The sequence below is a fragment of the Salvelinus sp. IW2-2015 genome, linkage group LG33, assembly GCF_002910315.2.
Source record: "Salvelinus sp. IW2-2015 linkage group LG33, ASM291031v2, whole genome shotgun sequence".
Taxonomy (NCBI): domain Eukaryota; kingdom Metazoa; phylum Chordata; class Actinopteri; order Salmoniformes; family Salmonidae; genus Salvelinus; species Salvelinus sp. IW2-2015.
This window is the reverse complement of record NC_036872.1, coordinates 34923068-34945147: the sequence shown is the minus strand read 5'-3', so window position 1 is coordinate 34945147 and position 22080 is coordinate 34923068. Positions and strand designations below refer to the sequence as shown.

At 41.8% G+C, this 22080-nt stretch overlaps 1 protein-coding gene across 2 annotated transcripts in view; it reads left to right on the top strand.

Annotated features, from left to right (window-relative positions):
• Positions 1-22080, top strand: part of LOC111958041 (neural proliferation differentiation and control protein 1) — a 44368-nt gene that overhangs the window by 10674 nt on the left and 11614 nt on the right. For both annotated transcript variants that reach the window (XM_023979219.2, XM_023979220.2), the window contains exon 2: positions 14442-14603. In XM_023979219.2, coding sequence (XP_023834987.1) covers positions 14442-14603 — 162 coding nt within the window. The remainder of the gene's footprint in view (positions 1-14441; positions 14604-22080) is intronic.

Here is a 22080-nt window from a genome sequence, read left to right as displayed (position 1 = left end):
GCACTCGGCAGTCCCGTTCTGTGAGCTTGTGTGGCCTACCACTTCGCGGCTGAGCCGTTGTTGTGTCTTGACATTTCCATTTCCACCATTTCCACACAATAACAGCACTTAGTTGACCAGGGCAGCAATTTGATGAACTGACTTGTTGGAAAGGTGGCATCCTATGACGGTGCCACGTTGAAAGTCACTGACCTCTGCAGTGAGGCCATTCTTCTGCCATTTGTTTCCCTTCACTAATTTGAAGTGGTGTCCACATACTATTGTGTATATATAGTGTACATGTCGGGCCAAAAGCAGCCTATTCGGAGACCATGGCCGCTCGACACATAGGGCCAACAGTAGCCCATTTCAGGCCATTTCCAAAACCAAGGCAATATTAGCAGAGACAACATGTTCAAACAAGACATTTCTCTTTTGCAGCCCCAACCAGCAACTCGACAAACAAAGAACATTTTGAGAAAATGTGACAGAATAATTACATTAGAGCACTGAGCTACATTATGACTCATATTTGTGTTTCCTTTGTGTCCTGGGTGCATCCCAAACGGCACTGGTCTGAAGTAATGCAGTATACAGGGAATAGGGTGCCATTTGGGACGCATGTTAGTTTCAGATGGGATTAAGGGGATGAGGAGAGAGCAGGGGAGGAGGAGAGCGACATTTTACAGAACCAGCTCAAATTTGTTTACATCTCTGTTACTGAGCATTTCTCCTTTGTCAAGATAATCCATCCACCTGACAGGTGTAGCATATCAAGAATCTGATTAAACAGCGTGATCATTACACAGGTGTACCTTGTGCTGGGGACAATAAAAGGCCACTAAAATGTGCAGTTTTGTTGCACAACACAATGTCACAGATGTCTTAAGTTTTGAAGGAGCGTGCATTTGACATGCTGACTGCAGGAATGTCCACCAGAGCTGTTTCTCTATCATAAGCCTTCTCCAACGTTGTTTTAGAGAATTTGGTGGTACGTTCAACCAGCCTCACAACCACAGACCACGTGTAACCACGCCAGCCCTGGACCTCCACATCCAGCTTCTTCACCTGCAGGATCGTCTGAGACCAGCCACCCGGACAGCTGATGAAACAGGAGTATTTCTGTCTGTAACAAAACCCTTTTGAGGGGGAAAAACGAATTCTGATTGGCTGGGCCTGGCTCCCCCTGCCCAGTCATGTGAAATCCATAGATTACGGCCTAATGAACTTATTTCAATTGACTGATTTCCTTATATGAACTGTAACTCAGTTAAATCTTTGAAATTGTTGCATGTTGAGTTTATATTTTTGTTCATTATAATAACAACCAATACAGAGAGTGAGAACCTCAGGAGGACTGTTTTAATTTTCCCTTTAACTGTGGCACTTGCAGATGGGAGATCAATCAAATGTATTTATAAAGCTCTTTTTACATCAGCAGATGTCACAAAGTGCTGTACAGAAACCCAGCCTAAAACCACAAACAGCAAGCAATGCAGATGTAGAAGCACGGTGGCTAGGAAAAACTCCCCAGAAAGGCAGCAACCTAGGAAGAAACCTAGAGAGGAACCAGGCAGAGAGGGAGAGACACACACACTTCGGTGAACAGGTCATGGTTCTATAGCCGCAGGCAGGACATTTGAACCTGGAGCAGCAGCATCACGAGTGGCAGCTGCAACCTTTTCTCTGTCTCTAATGTATTGTGTCCTGCTATCAATAGGGAATATATAACTAATATATACAGTGGGGAGAACAAGTATTTGATACACTGCCGATTTTGCAGGTTTTCCTACTGACAAAGCATGTAGAGGTCTGTAATTTTTATCATAGGTACACTTCAACTGTGAGAGACGGAATCTAAAACAAAAATCCAGAAAATCACATTGTATGATTTTTAAATAATTAATTTGCATTTTATTGCATGACATAAGTATTTGATACATCAGAAAAGCAGAACTTAATATTTGGTACAGAAACCTTTGTTTGCAATTACAGAGATCATACGTTTCCTGTAGTTCTTGACTAGGTTTGCACACACTGCAGCAGGGATTTTGGCCCACTCCTCCCTACAGATCTTCTCCAGATCCTTCAGGTTTCGGGGCTGTCGCTGGGCAATACGGACTTTCAGCTCCCTCCAAAGATTTTCTATTGGGTTCAGGTCTGGAGACTGGCTAGGCCACTCCAGGACCTTGAGATGCTTCTTACGGAGCCACTCCTTAGTTGCCATGGCTGTGTGCTTCGTGTCGTTGTCATGCTGGAAGACCCAGCCACGACCCATCTTCAATGCTCTTACTGAGGGAAGGAGGTTGTTGGCCAAGATCTCGCGATACATGGCCCCATCCATCCTCCCCTCAATACGGTGCAGTCGTCCTGTCCCCTTTGCAGAAAAGCATCCCCAAAGAATGATGTTTCCACCTCCATGCTTCACGGTTGGGATGGTGTTCTTGGGGTTGTACTCATACTTCTTCTTCCTCCAAACATGGCGAATGGAGTTAGACCAAAAAGCTCTATTTTTGTCTCATCAGACCACATGACCTTCTCCCATTCCTCCTCTGGATCATCCAGATGGTCATTGGCAAACTTCAGACAGGCCTGGACATGCACTGGCTTAAGCAGGGGGACCTTGCGTGCGCTGCAGGATTTTAATCCATGACGGCGTAGTGTGTTACTAATGGTTTTCTTTGAGACTGTGGTCCCAGCTCTCTTCAGGTCATTGACCAGGTCCTGCCGTGTAGTTCTGGGCTGATCCCTCACCTTCCTCATGATCATTGATGCCCCACGAGGTGAAATCTTGCATGGAGCCCCAGACCGAGGGTGATTGACCGTCATCTTGAACTTCTTCCATTTTCTAATAATTGTGCCAACAGTTGTTTCCTTCTCACCAAGCTGCTTGCCTATTGTCCTGTAGCCCATCCCAGCCTTGTGCAGGTCTACAATTTTATCCCTGATGTCCTTACACAGCTCTCTGGTCTTGGCCATTGTGGAGAGGTTGGAATCTGTTTGATTGAGTGTGTGGACAGGTGTCTTTTATACAGGTAACGAGTTCAAACAGGTGCAGTTAATACAGGTAATGAGTGGAGAACAGGAGGGCTTCTTAAAGAAAAACTAACAGGTCTGTGAGAGCCGGAATTCTTACTGGTTGGTAGGTGATCAAATACTTATGTCATGCAATAAAATGCAAATTAATTATTTAAAAATCATACAATGTGATTTTCTGGATTTTTGTTTTAGATTCCGTCTCTCACAGTTGAAGTGTACCTATGATAAAAATTACAGACCTCTACATGCTTTGTAAGTAGGAAAACCTGCAAAATCGGCAGTGTATCAAATACTTGTTCTCCCCACTGTACATCACTGGCTTCTGTCATTCAGACCCATATGGTGCCATCAACCACAGCTAGAAGGGACCCAGACTGAAAAAGGTCTCTGCAGTTTTATATACAATACTTAATGACATTAACTCATTATCTGAGACAGCCTTACAAGAGATGTGCAACGAGGCATGTTGTCACACATACTGCGTGTATAGAAAAAAGAAACCAGATTATCAAGATTTAATTTAAAGACTACCAATAGAGCAGAAGTGTGACAAGGATCCAATATATAATTGTCTCTACGCTACAACACAACACAGAGTCAGGCTGTGTGTCCCTGTTCCCTATATAGTGCCCTATTGGCCCTGAGCAAAAGTAGTGCACTATATAGGAAATAGGGTTCCATTTGGGACACGGCCTACGTCTTGATAGTAAACAATTTGCCAAAAGGAGGATTCGAATCAGTCTGTCCTTTTGGCAGTGAATGGTCTCTTCCTGTTGACATTGCTCAAGCAGATCGACAGCTTGACAGAGACAAAGCCTCCTATTTGTAAATGGAAGACTCTTGATGGACGGAGGCTGCCTGTCATGTTTTCAGATTAGTGCCAACACCAACACCGCCCTGGGTACACAGGGCTTAACTACGGCTTCCTCACTCCTCTACATCTGGCCTCCTGACAGCACCTCCCAGCCTGGTTGGTCTGGCCCTGAGGATCACCAGCCCTAATAGGTAGCGGCTGGTTGTGCAGGAGCTAGCAGGCGGGTTGTGGAGGAGCTAGCGGCTGGTTGTGCAGGAGCTAGCAGGCGGGTTGTGGAGGAGCTAGCGGCTGGTTGTGGAGGCGCTAACGGCTGGTTGTGCAGGAGCTAGCGGCTGGGTTGTGGAGGAGCTACGCGGCAGGTTGTGGAGGAGCTACGCGGCAGGTTGTGGAGGAGCTAGCGGCAGTTTGTGGAGTGGAAGATTGTGGAGGAGCTACGCGGCAGTTTGTGGAGTGGAGGTTGTGGAGGAGCTACGCGGCAGGTTGTGGAGGAGCTACGCGGCAGGTTGTGGAGGCGCTACGCGGCAGGTTGTGGAGGAGCTACGCGGCAGGTTGTGGAGGAGCTACGCGGCAGGTTTGTGAGGAGCTACGCGGCAGGTTGTGGAGGAGCTACGCGGCAGGTTGTGGAGGGCTACGCGGCAGGTTGTGGAGGCGCTACGCGGCAGGTTGTGGGAGCGCTACGCGGCAGGTGGTGGAGGCGCTACGCGGCAGGTTGTTGGAGGCGCTACGCGGCAGGTTTGTGGAGGCGCTAACGCGCAGTTGGAGGCGCTACGCGGCAGGTTGTGGAGGCGCTACGCGGCAGGTTGTGGAGGCGCTACGCGGCAGGTTGTGGAGCCAGAGGGCCTTGCACACGTAGATAGACACTACAGAATGGAGAGAGCAGCTCAGCTGGCACTGAGGAAGGAAACACTGAGTCTTGCAGGGTTTAAATCATTCACATTGGCAATGTCACTGACTTAAATTGAGTGAGAGGTGGAGGGTATTGACAACTATAAAAAGCTTTTTCTTTGGGTTTTAATTTTAATACTGTACTGTTCCAGTTCCCGATTGCTTTGATAATCCCCAAGCAGTGGTTTAATTTCAGTTTGAGTCAGTTAAATTAGAATTCTGATCATGAATTCATTGGAGAGTTCTCCAGAAAACGATTGGCATTGTTCTAAATCTAAAGGTCTGCGGTAGTTTGAATGTAATTGACTCTGGCAGACAGTTCATAGGCATAAAACACTGTCATGTCAGAATGCAGGAGACAGTCTTGACCCACTGTGGGTTGGGCTCAGTAGGAGATATCGTACTATTGCATTCCCCTTTTCTGACAGAGTAGATTTGCATTCAGTAGATGAGCTGCTAGTGAACCTGGGTTCAAATACTATTTGACATTTAAAAAATACTTTAGGGCTGATCCCAGTTAGTTGAATGGTTGATTGTTTGGTCGATAGGCTGTTGGTCGACCGAGAATTTTGTAGTCGATCAATTGCAACAAAAAAAGTTGTTTTATTGCATGTCTTGATTGATGCCTGTCTCAGTAGACTAATCCATTGCAGAGGCCGCAGGGATGCCTCACCAGTAGTACATTTACCGTTAATTACCGTAACTTCTAATCTACAATGTTTGTTTGGTTACTGTAATTTCTGTTAATGCATTCAATAATAATATTATTATTATTAGTCTCTTAATGTTCTCATTGTCGGAGTGGACACGTTGTTTGCAGAGCGCACAACCTAGGCTACACTTGTGAGAAACAAGTTTTGATTTATTTCCTTCTGTTTACGAGTTGTCAATTTATTCATTGTGTTTTGTTTGGAGCGCTCCTGTCAATGTTGAGTAAGGACACGCACCTGATTACGCATAGAAGTAGGCCTAAGCTACCTGGCCTGCGAGCAAATGTAGGCTTATAAATGTTCCCATTTGGGGGATCTGATAGTATTTCTGATTGTCTTAACTCACCACCACTAATGAGCTGTGGAGCTTCTCAAAAATCTTTCCAGGTTTCTCCCTTTCGATAACCACTCCTTATGAAAGGGAGAAATAAATGTTGTATTCTGATCCGGTGGTAACGTCATAAAATAGGCCTACCTGATTACTACTTATCCTTGGATCAAATAGCCTACAACTGTGTCTGTCCAGAGCTCACTGGCACAGAACTCTGAGGGGACAGAATATTTTATACAATGTTGCAAGTTTATTAGCATGAGCTTCTGGATGGACCAAGTTGATACAGTGTTTCAAGTTCCTTGCATACAGGCCATGTATAGCCAAGGTGATTTGTTTTTATCGTGATATTTTCTACCTGCATGCAGGCTGCAATGTTTTTATTTGTTGGCTTTATGTAGTCTATTTTTATATACAATACCAATCAAAAGTTTGGACACCTACTCATTCAAGGGTTTTCTTTATTTTTACTATTTTCTACATTGTAGAATAATAGAAGAATGTTGTGGTAGCCACGCTGGTTAAGTATGCCTTGAATTCTAAATACCAGCAAAGCACCCCCACACCATCACACCACCTCCTCCATGCTTTACGGTGGGAACAACACATGCAGAGATCATCCGTTCACCTACTCTGCGTCTCACGAAGACACAACGGTTGGAACCAAAAATCGCCAATTTGGACTCCAGAACAAAGGACAAATTTCCACCGGTCTAATGTCCATTGGTCGTGTTTCTTGGCCCAAGCAAGTCTCTTCTTCTTATTGGGGTCCTGTAGTTAATTTTGCAGCAATTTGACCATGAAGGCCTGATTCACGCAGTCTCCTCTGAACAGTTGATTTTGAGCTGTTTGTTACTTGATCTCTGTGAAGCATTTATTTGGGCTGACTTATGAATTTACTGACCTTCATGTCTTAACTTTTTAGTGACGGGGCAGTATTCGGAAATTCAGATGAATGACGTGCCCAAAGTAAACTGCCTGTTACTCAGGGCCAGAAGGTAGGATAAGCATATACTTGGTAGAATTGGATAGAAAACACTCTGAAGTTTATAAAACTGTTAAAATAATGTCTGTGTGTATAACATAACTGATATGGCAGGCGAAAACCCGAGGACAATCCATCCAGGAAGTGGATTTTTTTTTATGTGAGTGGTTTTCCATTGAATGCCTATTGACTATGTAATTGGTTAGGGCCCAGATTGCAGTTCCTATGGCTTCCACTAGATGTCAACAGTCTTTAGACATGGTTTCAGGCTTGTTTTCTGAAAAACGACGGAGAAAAATACCTTTTGGTTAGAGGACTGGGGAAGCATGCAGTACTGGTTTGCGCACGTGACTGTATGTGCGCCCTTCATTCTTCTTCCTTTCTATTGAATACGCTATTGTCCGGTTGATATATTATCGATAATTTAGATAATTGACACCCTAACGATTAGTTATAAACATTGTTTGACATGTTTCGACAAACTTTACCCTTCTGATTGCAACCATATGAAGATCTTCAAAGGTAAGTGATTCATTTTATTGCTATTTCTGACTTTCGTGACTCATCTGCTTGGTTGGAAAATGTTTGTATGCTTTTGTGTGCGGGGCGCTGTCCTCAGATAATCACATGTTATGCTTTCGCCGTAAAGCCTTTTTGTAATCTGACAAAGCGGCTGGATTAACAAGAAGTTAATATTTTTAACCGATGTATAACACTTGTTTTTTCATGAATGTTTATTATTACTATTTCTGTAATTTGAATTTGGCGCTCTGCAATTTCACCGGATGTTGTCGAGGTGGGTTGCTAGCGGCAGGCCTGCGCCAGAAAGGTTAAAGTAATGATGGACTGTCATTTCTCTTTGCTTATTTGAGCTGTTCTTGCCATAATATGGACTTAGCCCTATTTGGTAAAATACCATCTTCTGTATACTGTACCAACCCTACCTTGTTACAACACAACTGATTGGCTCAAACGCATTAAGAAGAAAATAAATTACACAAATTAACTTTTAAGAAGGCACAGCTGTTCATTGATGCCCCACGAGGTGAGATCTTGCATGGAGCCCCAGACCGAGGGTGATTGACCATCATCTTGAACTTCTTCTATTTTCTTCTATTTTCTAATAATTGCGCCAACAGTTGTTGCCTTCTCACCAAGCTGCTTGCCTATTGTCCTGTAGCCCATCCCAGCCTTGTGCAGGTCTACAATTTTATCCTTGATGTCCTTACACCTGTCTCTTATACACATCTAGATGTGTATAAGAGACAGGGTGCAGTTAATACAGGTAATGAGTGGAGAACAGGAGGGCTTCTTAAAGAAAAACTAACAGGTCTGTGAGAGCCGGAATTCTTACTGGTTGGTAGGTGATCAAATACTTATGTCATGCAATAAAATGCAAATGAATTACTTAAAAATCATACAATGTGATTTTCTGGATTTTTGTTTTAGATTCCGTCTCTCACAGTTGAAGTGTACCTATGATAAAAATTACAGACCTCTACATGCTTTGTAAGTAGGAAAACCTGCAAAATCGGCAGTGTATCAAATACTTGTTCTCCCCACTGTATATGGTTAGGCTATCTTGATCTCTGGCTCCCTCTTGAGTCATTTGTGTCTCAATTATTTAATCACAGTGTGCTTAAAGCATCAGACAAGCTCAGTAGTCTACATATAGTTGATTTTATTAAAACACATAGGGTGTGCCTATATTTATGGAAAAATACACGTTTTAGAATTTCGACCAGTCAATTGGTCGAATAAAGACTACTCGTAAAATACTTTGAGCATTTACTCTAGCCTGCCTTGAGTGACAGGTGGACAAGATTTGCCGTTTTGGGACAATTCATTTGGTCCATTTAAGCCAGGCAAGCTCAACCAAGCCCAGATAGGTATTTAGAAATTAATTAAAATAGTATTGGACCAGGTAACCTCAAGTGTAGTGGATTTCTTGACCGTCAGATAAGGTTAGAAAACGATAGTCTGACGCTCTTGAATGGCTTTTCGTCAGATATGTGCATGCTTGGCTTAGCCTAGACAGTAAGCAGCTGGATGCTGCCTAAAGACCATCACAAGTGGATAAGGATCTGGTTAGGTGTTCATACCACTCACCTCAGAATTCAAAGGAATTTGTAGGATTAGAAATGTTACAAGTGATAGAAACCAGAAATGATAGGATCTCAATGCCACTCACACACTGCAAAGGAAAACTATTCCTTTCTCGAGGCTGGGTCTAGGCTACACTAGCTGATTTGTAGAAAGACTGTGCTCTCTGGGGAACTTAGCCGGGGTGATTTATACCCTGCTGCGGCTGAATGAAGATTATAGGAGATCTGCTCTCTGTCAGGACCAATTGAGAGGGCTGATTTGTCAAATGCAAAAGTAGCAATTTGGGTCAGAAATGTTGTTAGTCAGATCAGGAAAACTGAGTTTGTGTCCCAAATTGCACCCTATTCCCTACATAGTGCACTACTTTTGACCACAGCCTTAAAGGGAATGTGGTGCCATTTGGGATGCGACCTATAACAGGCCTGGGCAATTATTTTCCATGGAGGGCCACATTAGAATACATTTTTGCCATCATGGGCCAGGATCATATTACAGGATTATGCATAATGTGTATGACTGTGTTGACAGATATATCTACTGTAAATCACATCCAGATATGCTACTTATTTTACTTTTTAACATGCACAGAAATAAACCAATCCATGTTCTCCTTTTGGTAGGTATTTTCGTTATGAAACATGCAATGAACTACACGTAGGGAAAACACTGTGCATTCAGCACCACGGACAGAACTCTTGTTAACGGGATGCTCAGAAACAGAGAGCTCAACATTACATTTAAACTACTCAGTGTAAGGAGTGAAGTTTCTGATGGGCATTGACTAGAGCAGTGAAGTCCGTTTCTGACGTCGGTATGCGCAGGAGTGCTGAGAGTCAGTAAGAGGAGATCTGTGCCTTGAGTTGTTATATTTCATCACTGAATATGTCTGTTCACATACATAGGTTGACCCAAACAGTACAAACCTCTTCTGAGCATGACTCCTAATCTTTGGAAAGTTTTGTTCACCGAGAGATGCATAGAACCTTGTCAGTGACATTGTTTTGAAGAGTTCTCCAATCACTGCATCAGACTGAAGATCGATAAGCTCAAGTTGGAGGTCAGTGGGAGCGTTATCCACATTGAAGGTGAAAGGAGAGGAAACCAACAGCATGTAATTTTCCAACACTTTGAAGTACTCTAAACAACAAGAGAACTCACCGTTCAAAGCACGCAGCAGCGATGTATCCTTCTCCCGCTGGTCATCTCGTAAGAATATCAACAACTGCGCCGTGTCACGTGCCTCACTGCTCTCATCCAGGGCCAAGGAGAAATAGGTGAATTCCTTTACCTTGTCTTTCAACTGTCGTTCCATATTCTCTGTGATGTCCTCAACACGACGTGTTACTGTTCGTCTTGACAGAGAAACATTTTCAAACAGCTCTTTGTTTTCAGGGCAAAGTATTGGTGCAGAGTCAATTAAACATTCTTTAATGAATTCCCCCTCAGCCAATGGCTTGCTATAATTAGCAATTTTGTGGGACAGTACATAGCTAGCGCTCGCAATTCCGTCGTTTGCTGAATGCAGTTTAGTGAAAATTCCTTTCGAAAATATTTAGATGTCCACTCTTGCTGGAACACCCTACATTCATTATCTACTTTTCTTTGAAATCTTTGGAAAAACTACTTTTTGCGCAATTTCTAGCTAGCTATTATTTGTAACTGTGACGTGTGTGTCAGCCACTGTCTGTCCTCTTGCAGTTGTTATTTATACGTGCCTTCAAAATAAATGTCCACAAGCGGTGGGAGTTAAATCATTACACAAAGGTGAGTATTCATTGGGCTTTTAATTTGAATAACGAATACATTTTTCAAACCTTTACTATCGCAAATTCTTTGATCTGAGCATGATTCCGCGGGTCGTATTGAATCAGGTCGCGGGACACATATGGCCCCCGTGCCGGCCTTTACTCAGGCCTGGACTATAAGAATGAGGGCAAATATGAGAATTTGGGCAAATAAAAAAAATTGATTGCTATATTGTTTAGCTACTATACAATTACATTTAGATGGGATTCATGAATATCTGGTTGCTAACATTTATCAGAAACGGAATGGGACATATCCTACTACTTAAAATAAACACTGTCTCCTGTCCTTGGTCTTTTAAACCTCGCCAGCCAATTTAAAATAAATGTTCCCCTCTCCTTATCGTTTGTCTTAATCTTAGCTTGCTCAACCCCACTTGTCACTCGTGATAGCTCCAGTCCCCCCTCTCCCCCCTTCTCCATCCTCACTTCTGCATTCACAGTGTGACTCACACCTGATGATGTCACACCGTCTCAGTTGCCATGGCAGTCGTTATGGCAACCGCAGCAGCCTTTCAGAGTTTCAGTTGCGTAGCCCTCCAAAGGGATGTGATGTCAGTCAAGGGTTAGTATTGATAGGTTTACTTTAATGAGTTGCTTCCCTTGAATATGCAGAGAATTGTGGACACTTATTACTCATTGGTGGAAAAAATACCCAATTGTCATACTTGAGTAAAAGTAAAGATAACTTAATAAAAAATGCTTCAAGTGAAAGTCACCCAGTAAAATACTACTTGAGTAAAAGTCTTAAAGTATTTGTTTTAAAATATACTTAAATATCAAAAGTAAAAGTATAAATAATTTCAAATTCGTTATATTAAGCAATTTGTATTTATTTATTACGAGTAGCCTCCACACTCCAGCACTCAGACATAATTGACAAATAATGTATGTGTTTCATGAGTCCTCCAGATCAGAAGCAGTAAGGATGACCAGGGATATTCTCTTAAGTGTGTGAATTGCACCATTTTCCTGTCCTGCTAAGCACGTATGGCGTAAAAAGTACATTTATTTTCTTTAGGGATGTAGTGGAGTAAAAGTTGTGAAAAATAGAAATAGTAATGTACAGATACCCAAAACACTACTTAATTAGTACTTTAAAGTATTTTTACATTAAATACTTTACTCCACTGTTAATAATATTCAATTATTAATGGGCCACCAGTCCAGTTATTGGACAAAATGGTCTTCCAAGAAGACCTGACTTCTGAGTTATTAACTCTAGAAGACTACAATTAGAGTAATACAGTTATTAATCTGAAGATGTGGATTTGTTGGAGTTCTTTATGTATTTACTCAATCATCATTTAATAACACTCATCAAAATATTTACAAACATGATGAAAATGATCATGAAATAGAAGGGAAGGCCTGGAGATCCTGAGCAGGACATTTTATTAAACTCAGTCTGTAATCAAAATCTGCTGTGGCTTCTTGATTGTTCAGGCCACATGGAGGATAACAATGGAAAAAGATGGATGTGTGTGCTTTCTGGTTGAGTTGGGTGGTTCCTCCTTCAGGTTGCTCCTGAGTTAGTGTCCTTATGCTTGTTGCTCTTCTCTGTTGACTCCTTGCTTGAGTTGCAGAGGCTGTGCTCTAAATGTCGACTCTTTCTTTCCTTGTAGAAGGTTATCTGAAGTGTACCGTTCAGGCTACACTAGCTCTTAAGTCTTCTGATTTCTTCTGAGACTGTTTAGTACCAATTTCTGTACTGGATTACAGGTTCTATTCCCTAAAATATACTTTCCCCAAAGTTATCAGTTACCAGTTCTGGTCATTAAAGGCAAAGGTCCAGGGTCTGTGGTTGGGCTGCTGGAGATGGAGGTTTTTCTCCCTCCTTCGGGTCCAGAGTTCAGCGAGGGGAGCACATGGTGTCGAGAGCCATTTTTACCACCCATTGTCTTGGAGGTACAGAAGATATTTTGGGGGGAGAACCTATTTGGTTATTAAGGTCAGTTCAACATATGACATTCAAACAACACTTCGCTACAAATATTGACCAGTCCCTCCAGGATTATGCATATTATGGTTCAATCAAGCCACACGTCAACAAATGTTTTCCCTCGTCAACAAATGTTTTCCCTCGTCAGTGCATTTTCGAGACAAATTGGACAAACATCTCACATTGCCATGCAAAATGTAATAATTGCTGCGGGAAAATCAAGCATTTTTGCCCTCAAATATCACAGAAAATCCCAGCAAAATCCTGGAGGGACTGGTTTACAGACCATTGGCAGGCGGAGACAGAAAGGGCCGTGGCTGGTTGTAAGCATTCCTCTATCATCCCTTTTAAGTCTAGCCCAGGTGACACCTGTCACACACACACAAAGACTAGGTCTGCGTCCCAAATAGCACACTATTCCCTATATAAAAAGTAGGGCACTATATAGGAAATAAGGTGCCATTCGGCACACAGCTTAACAGTCTGGGGAAAGCGTTATTCAGTTGGTTAAGGATTTTTCCAGGTGTTTACTCTGTTAGGCAGGCTTACTCGGCATAATAACAGACACACAACGCAGCAGGACTCAGGAGCCTTGGGCAGACTGACTCATTCACTATTTTGGTCTGTCATTTAAGGGGTATTATTCCATGTGAAAGTGACCTAGCTGACAGCTCTCACCCCGTCTGCTCTCTTCCTTAACGCATCCCACCTTCACCCCACTGCACACAGCCATATATCAGACAGCAGTTCACAACCTTGGCCCAACTCGGGCTCCAAAACATTATCAAACGGCAGCGTAAAAGTAGGTTAGTCTTCCGGGCTTCATCTGTTCATGTCAGAATGAAGGATTTCCACCTGGAACAGCGTGCTCATCCATGGGAGCCTAAACCTGCAGTATTGTTTCAAACTTCAGATAACAATCTAAAGACTTTGAAGTCAGAGGAGGTTTGTTTCTATGACAACCATAGACTTGGTACAGTGAGGAACTAAAGTGACTGAGATTCCTGATTTTCAGTTAGAGGCAGTGAAGTAGATATTGTCTTCTGAAACTAGTGCTCTTAAATGACACCCCTATTCCCTGTTTAGTCCACCGTTTTTGACCAGGGGAAAGGGGATGCCTAGTCAGTTGTACAACTGAATGCCTTCAACTGAAATGTGTCTTCCACATTTAACCCAATCCCTCTGAATCAGAGAGGTGCGGGGGCCTACCTTAATCGACATCCACGTCTTCGGCACCCGGGGAACAGTGGGTTAACTGCTTTGCTCAGGGGCATAATGACATATTTTTACCTTGTCAGTTTGGGGATTTGATCTAGCAACCTTTCGGTTACTAGCCCAACCACTGGGCTACCTGCCGCCCTAGGGCCCATATCTAATCAGATTAGCTGTAGCTTGGTGTGTGGTAGAGATGGTGACTATATTAGATGTACATTCAGGTGACTATGATTTATTATGATATTTTCTCCCTTTTCTCTTTCTCACTCGCTCTTCCGTTGTCACCTCAGGCTCCCTGATAATAGCTAGGCTGTAAGACTTAATGCCTGCGTAATGAGATGAGTTCTCTGGTGTCACGTCCAATTTGTGTGGAAGCCTGAGTGGTTATTATTATCTTAGAGACCAGTGCTTTGATTTTACATTTACATTTGATTTGCATTTTTACATTTTAAATTATATCACGATGAAGTAATGTGTCTGCTGATGTTGATAATAACACTGACGGTCAGGAAGAGAGAGGCTTGCCTTTTTTCACTTTTGGTGGAGGGGTACTGGAGTTCAAATCCAAACGGTCTGAAATCCAGTAATGGATGTGAAAACTAATGTTAGTCTGTCTGTCTGTTTTCACAGGGTCTTCTTCAGTATGCCCACGTAGCCTGGACTGTGCCCGAGCGAGGAGGCATTTCTGCCAGCCGGGCAGCTCACACTGTGGCCCCTGCCTCACCCCGCTGGTAGAGAACTCACATGGCAGATGCATAGTGAAGAGGAGGCCCAGTCACGCCCCTCATTTTGGTAAGTTTACTTACCCTCACTAATGTATTGCTGTTGGTTTTCTACTGCTAGTGTAGGAACATTAAAGCCACACATGTTCAATGTAATCTCGACAACCCAGAACCAAATGTTGTGTGAGCTACTCAATTAGGTTCTGGGTGGAGGATGGGGAGGAGTTGTACTAGTGCAGAACCAGGGTGCATCCTCTTCGGCAGCCCCAGTGACACAAAACCAGCGCACAGAAAGAATTGTTCCATCTTAGTTGTCATATCCCACCATCTCCCAACAGATGTAACATTTTAATGTTCTCGTAGTTACAGGAGACTAGTTTAATGTGAAAAGGAGTTTACGGTGCTCCATTTTAGTGGCAGGATGCTATTAGGTTTAGTCTCTCCCTTCCAGTCCCCAACAGTCTCTGACTTTAACGAGTGTTAATTATGCTGCTAGGTGATGCGTCATCAGGGGAATGAGAGATGATCGCTCAGGAAAAAGGTCAGTTTCGAGAGAGTTAGAGCAATGAAATAGATTCATATGGTTTTCGCCAAAATGAGAATGGATTAGTTTCATAAAGTGGTACCGATACAAAACAATTGTCACTAAAACCCTAAAGAGATATCTTAGATGTAGTCATAGTTCTACCACTGGAAGGGACACACCATCAAGACCATACATAAAGAAAGAAAGATTAGTGTTTGAATGAAATGCAGTACCCCGTTGATGAAAGACTGAAACGGAAATAGATTTCGATTAGGGATCATTTCACCTGATTCACCATCTGTGTGAGATGCATGGCTGTCTGGCCTGGACCCAGTTGCCTAAAAGTATCTTAAGGCTATGTTCATCGTTAGAACCTTCAGAAGGAATGTGGCAATGCCTTCAAATACTAAATTGCCCATTTCTTTGCATAACAATCCAAGGATATAAAACCACAGGGTTCAAATGAAAACTGAGATGACTGTATTAAAATATATATATACAGTATAGACTTCATAGACCTATATATTTGAATGATATTGAAATCAATTTCATGTTAATTCAATTGAGTTTTATTTCACTATTTGTATGCTACTGTTTCAATATATTTCATAATGTGTAGCCTAACTTGCAATGATGTGCCAAATCTTGATTTAGGGTATTATTATAGGGTAAACATTAGAATAAGCCACCTCAATATTTGTAGCCTTTAGGTGATAGGCTAAAATCTCTCTATGAGCTGATCTGTCGTCATTGTAATGTTAAGGTCAGATTGGAAAGGGAGAACGCTGATCCGAGAGCAGTGCTTCCTTTCTTTTGATCCTATCAGTGTTGTAACGTGCCTCAATGACTCACTTCGTAAACATTGTCTCTGCCTGGTGTTTTGGTAAACTCATGTTACATCTTCGGCCGTTGTAGGAAAGATGCATCGTTAAAACACTCTTAAGCCTAAGTTCCATTGCTATCGGAAAACTGGTTTGTAGTAAGAGATATAATAGAGAGAGATACCGGCTTCTAGTGTTAAGTGCTGAGCAGCCCACTGGTCTGTATTAGATCCCACTCAGCTCTGAAGTCAGCTCTGACTCACTCACCGCCTACCCACTGGGTACAAACTGGTCAATTCAACGTTGTTTCAACGTCATTTGTCAACGTATTGTGATGTGGATTCTACTTTGTAAATACATTGGATCGGAAAAAAGTCATCAACATCAACTGTTTTGAGGGTGAAATTTCAACCACAAGATTATGTCATCATGGTAACCAAATTTCAACAGACAAACCTGCTATAAAATATGTTGAATTTGTACATTTAAAAAGTCTGATTTCAACATATCCACTATCAGAAGAAATAAACAATAGGCTGGGCAGCACCTCCTACTGAGAATTGATCTATCTACAGCTACAGTATCCTTTCGGTCTCCCATCCAGGGTTTTAACCAAGCCCAGCTTAGCTATGATAATTGTCAGTGACTACTACCAGTGTGCTATCGTGAGAAGGATTATTGAGTGATCACTTAAAAACAAAATACATCCACTGTTGCTATCGAAGTCATTCCAAAGGGTAGGTTAAACAGAGAAAATAAAATGTGATTATACTTTATCACTCACCAATGGTGCTATTTAGGCCTATATTTTTTCATTTAACGTTTATTTAACTAGGCAAGTCAGTTAAGAACAAATTATTATTTACAATGACGGCCTAGGAACAGTGGGTTAACTGCCTTGTTCTGGGCAGAACAACATATTTTTACCTTGGGGATTAAAACCTAAAACCGGCTTGGGGATTCGATCTAGCAACGTTCCGGTTACTAGTCCAACACTCTAACTACTAGGTTACCTATAGCATTTGATATGTCATCAACAGCAGTTGTTTGAATTCAAGCCAGAATTCAACTAAAATAGACAATACAAGAGGGTTTTAAGCTCTGGTTGATTTCAAATGTAATGATATTTAGTGATATTAAATTTGATTGTCAACGCAACAAAATATCAACATTTGAATGAGATTCATCTGCTTGGATAGTTATATATATGCCACTGACTTAGTCTCACTTTAATTCCAGTTTGTCTACAAATGAATAATTGATATGTTGGATTCACATCTCCTTCTCCACCAGAAATCAAAGTTAAAGAATAGAACTCAATCAAATCAAACTGTATTTAAAGTTTATACTATAACTTGGATTTTTGGTTGAGATGGAGACATGAATCCAACATATACAGTGAGGGGAAAAAGTATTTGATCCCCTGCTGATTTTGTACGTTTGCCCACTGACAAAGAAATGATCAGTCTATAATTTTAATGGTAGGTTTATTTGAACAGTGAGAGACATAACAATAAGAAAAACGCATGTCAAAAATGTTATAAATTGATTTGCATTTTAATGAGGGAAATAAGTATTTGACCCCTCTGCAAAACATGACTTAGTACTTGGTGGCAAAACCCTTGTTGGCAATCAGAGGTCAGACGTTTCTTGTAGTTGGCCACCAGGTTTGCACACATCTCAGGAGGGATTTTGTCACACTCCTCTTTGCAGATCTTCTCCAAGTCATTAAGGTTTCGAGGCTGACGTTTGGCAACTCGAACCTTCAGCTCCCTCCACAGATTTTCTATGGGATTAAGGTCTGGAGACTGGCTAGGCCACTCCAGGACCTTAATGTGCTTTTTCTTGAGCCACTCCTTTGTTGCCTTGGCCGTGTGTTTTGGGTCATTGTCATGCTGGAATACCCATCCACGACCCATTTTCAATGCCCTGTCTGAGGGAAGGAGGTTCTCACCCAAGATTTGACGGTACATGGCCCCGTCCATCGTCCCTTTGATGCGGTGAAGTTGTCCTGTCCCCTTAGCAGAAAAACACCCACATAATGTTTCCACCTCCATGTTTTTCCCTCACTGTAGGTTGTAATCTCATTGATCATCGTCTCAACCAAATATTATCCACATGGAAATGACGTAGTGTTCCAAGTTGGTAGTTACAACAGCTCTAACTACCTCATGAAGCTGGTTGAGAGAATGCCAAAAGTGTGCAAAGCTGTGGCTACTTTGAAGAATCTAAAATATTAAATATATTTTGATTTAACACTTTTTTGGTTACTACATTATTATTATTGTTACTATATGATTCCATATGTGTAGTTTTGATGTCTTCACTATTAAAGAAAATAAAATAAAGAAAACAGTACAAATAAAGAAAAACCCTTGAATGAGTAGGTGTTTCCAAACTTTTGACTGGTACTGTGTATATTTGTTTGAGATACCTACTCATTCAAGGGTTTTTCTTTATTTGTACTGTGTGTGTGTGTGTGTGTGTGTGTGTGTGTGTCCTCTGTTTTTCACATAAAATACAGGTGTTTGCTAAGCTTCTAGATGATATACGTCTATGATTTTCTTTATCCAAGGAACACAAAATAATTGTAGTCATCTGTGGTCTGCTGAATACAATAGTAGCATTGGACTGAACAGGAAGGATTGATTACAGGGTTCCCCGCAGATGGATCTATACTAATGTATTATTCAGATCTTCTTTGATGCCACTGGTGAACCCATCTGTATTGTATAACATTAGATGACTGGGCACTTTGCTTCGCTGACCTGTATGCAGAGCTCCAGAACACCAACAGTGTAGTTGGTTGACACAGAAACTAGCGGGTGATCGAACGCTTGAAATGGCAACCTTTTTTCAACCTTTTTTGAGTGCAATGTTTACTGTTAATTTCTAATTGTTTTATTGTTCATTTTGTTTTTTTCTCACTATTTTGTCTTTTCTCACTATTGTTTGTTTATTTTACTTGCTTTGGCAATGTAAACATAGAGTATGTTTACCATGCCAATAAAGGAAAGCACCTTTTGAATTGAATTGACATTTTATGTGACAGATATCTCTCTCTCTCTCTGTATCTCTCTCTCTCTCTCTCTCTGTATCTCTCTGTATCTCTCTCTCTGTATCTCTCTCTCTCTCTCTCTCTGTACCTCTCTCAATTCAATTCAATTCAAGGGGCTTTATTGGCATGGGAAACATGTGTTAACATTGCCAAAGCAAGTGAGGTAATAATAATATACAAAAGTGAAATAAACAATAAAAATTAACAGTAAACATTACACATACAGAAGTTTCAAAACAATAAAGACATTACAAATGTCATATTATATATATATACAGTGTTGTAACGATGTACAAATGGTTAAAGTACACAAGGGAAAATAAATAACCATAAAAATGGGTTGTATTTACAATGGTGTTTGTTCTTCACTGGTTGCCCTTTTCTTGTGGCAACAGGTCACATATCTTGCTGCTGTGATGGCACACTGTGGAATTTCACCCAGTAGATATGGGAGTTTATCAAAACTGGATTTGTTTTCGAATTCTTTGTGGATCTGTGTAATCTGAGGGAAATATGTCTCTCTAATATGGTCATACATTGGGCAGGAGGTTAGGAAGTGCAGCTCAGTTTCCCGAAGGGGCTCTATGACTGATTCAAGTATTTTTAGCCAGATACCGCTAAATCGTTGTATGTTAAGAATTTATGTTCCTTTCTGATGCCCATAACGAATCGCCCCTTTCTTGCCTTGTTCTCAGATCGGTCCCACAGCTTTGTGGAAAAGACCGTTGGCGCTGTATGTTAGGCCGCAGGATATGTATAGTTTGTGAACATAGTGCTCTTAGCGCAACAGTGTTCTAGATGGCATTGTAGGTTCCTCGGCGACCTGGCCTTTTTGAATGACCAATTATTTTCGTTACTTACCTGAGATTTTTAACTTGTCCAGGGGCCCAGTCTGACAGAATCTCGTGCCAGAAGATCGTAGCGGTTGCTGCTGTTAGGCCCTCCTTGGTTCTTGTGACCAGAAAGCACCAGATCACAGCAACTATAGACAGTTGACTGCAGGTTAGTAGGGTGAGGCCGGGTGCTGCAGACTTGTTCTAGTGCCCCGCGCAATTCGTTGATATTATATGTTGAATTTGTTTTGAAGAGGGTGGGGCTTAAGCTGCATTCCCTGGTCTCACCTGCTGTGAAGAAAGGTGTGTTTTTTGCCAATTTTAACCGAAAACACTTGTCTGTTTGTGTACATGCGCTTGTTATAATGCTCGATATGTTACCCCAACCACTTCCATTCAATTCTGAAAAGCGAACCTCATGACCAATTGGTCGAAGGCTTTGATTGAAATCAACAAAGCATGGAGGAAGACTTTGCTCTTTGGTTTTGGTTTGTGTTTGGTTGTCAAATCTAGGGGGTGTGTAGGTGAATACATGCGTCTGTTGTACGGTAATTTGGTAACAACCAATTTGACATTTGCTCTGCAGTACATCTGTTTTCATTGAGGAATGTACGAGTCTGCCTGTTAATTGATAATGCAGAGTAATTTCCAAGGTTACTGTTTTGACCGATATTCCCGGGTAGTTATTGGGGTCAAATTCTTTGTCTCCACTTTTGTGGATTGGTGATCAGTCCTTTGGTTCCAAATTCTGGGAGATGCCGCAGCCATAAGGACGTGTTAAAGGTTCTTAGTTATAGCCAATTGGGAATTTGTTGTCTGGTATATTTTGATCATTTCATTAAGGAACCATCAACACCACAGGCCTTTTGGGTTGGAGGGTTTTTTTTTTGTTTTGTCTGTAACTCATTCAAGGTAATTGGAGAATCCATGTGGTTCTGGTAGTCTTTTAATAGTTTGATCTAGGTTGTATTGATCATGTATATGTTTTTTGCTCTTTATTCTTTGTTATAAGGCCAAAAAGATTGGAGAAGTGGTTTACCCCCATACATCTCCATTTTGGTATAGATAACTTCTTCATGTTGTTTTGTTTGTTTAGTGTGTTTGTTCCAATTTCCAGAATTGGTTAGAGTCATGGATTCTTCAATTACATTGAGCTGATTTCTGACGTGCTGTTCCTTTCTTTTTCACGTTAGTTGTATTCTGTATTGTTTTAGTGATTCACCATAGCGAAGGCGTAGTCTCTATGTTTTTGGTGTGGACAGGTTTCTCAATTTCTTCTTTAGATTTTTGCATCTTCATCAAACCATTTGTCATTGTTGTTCATTTTCTTCGGTTTTCTATTTGAGATTTTTAGATTTGATAGAGAAGCTGAGAGGTCAAATATACTGTTAAGATTTTTCTCTACTGCCAAGTTTACACTTCACTATTGCAGTGGAACGTTTTACCCAGGAATTGTCTAAAAGGGATTGGATTTGTTTGTGTCCTAATTGTTTTTTGGTAGGTTTCAAACTGCCATTCCTGTCCATCTATTAGCATTCTTAATGTTACTCAGTTCCTTTGGCTTTGATGCCTCATGATTGAGTATTTGCTCTGTTCAAGTAGACTGTGATTTTGCTGTGGGTATCTGATAGGGGTGTCAGTGGGCTGACTGTGAACGCTTGTGAGGACTCTGGGTTGAGGTCAGTATGATAAAGTAGTCTACAGTGCTACTGCCAGAGATGAGCTCTCTCTGCTCCTTACCTTTCTCTTCCTCTACCTCTCTCTCTGTACCTCTCTCTCTCTCTCTCTCTCTCTCCTGTATCCTCTCTCTCTTCTGTAATCTCTCTCTTTCTCTCTCTCTGGTATCTCGTCTCTCTGCTCTCTCTCTCTCTCTCTCTCTCTCTCTCATCTCTCTCTCTCTCTCTCTCTCTCTCTCTCTCTCTCTCTCTCTCTCGTCGTCTCTCTCGCCCTCTCTCTTCTCTCTCTCTGTACCTCTCTCTCTCTCTTCTCTCTCTCTCTCTCTCATCTCTCGCGTCCTCTCTCTCTCTGTACCTCTTTCTCTCTCTGCTACCTCTCTCTCTTCTCGTTTCTCTCTCTCTCTCTCTGTTCTTCTCTTCTCTTTCTGTACCTCTCCTCTCTCTTTCTGTCCTCTCTCTCTCTCTCTCTTCCTCTCTCTCTCTCTCTCTCTCTCTCTTACCTCTCTCTGTACCTCTCTCTCGCTCTGTACCTCTCTCTCTCTCTCTCTGTACTCCTCTCTCTCTCATCTCCTCTCTCTCTCTCTCTCTCTCTCTCTCTCTCTCTCTTTGTCACCTCTCTCTCTCTCTGTACCT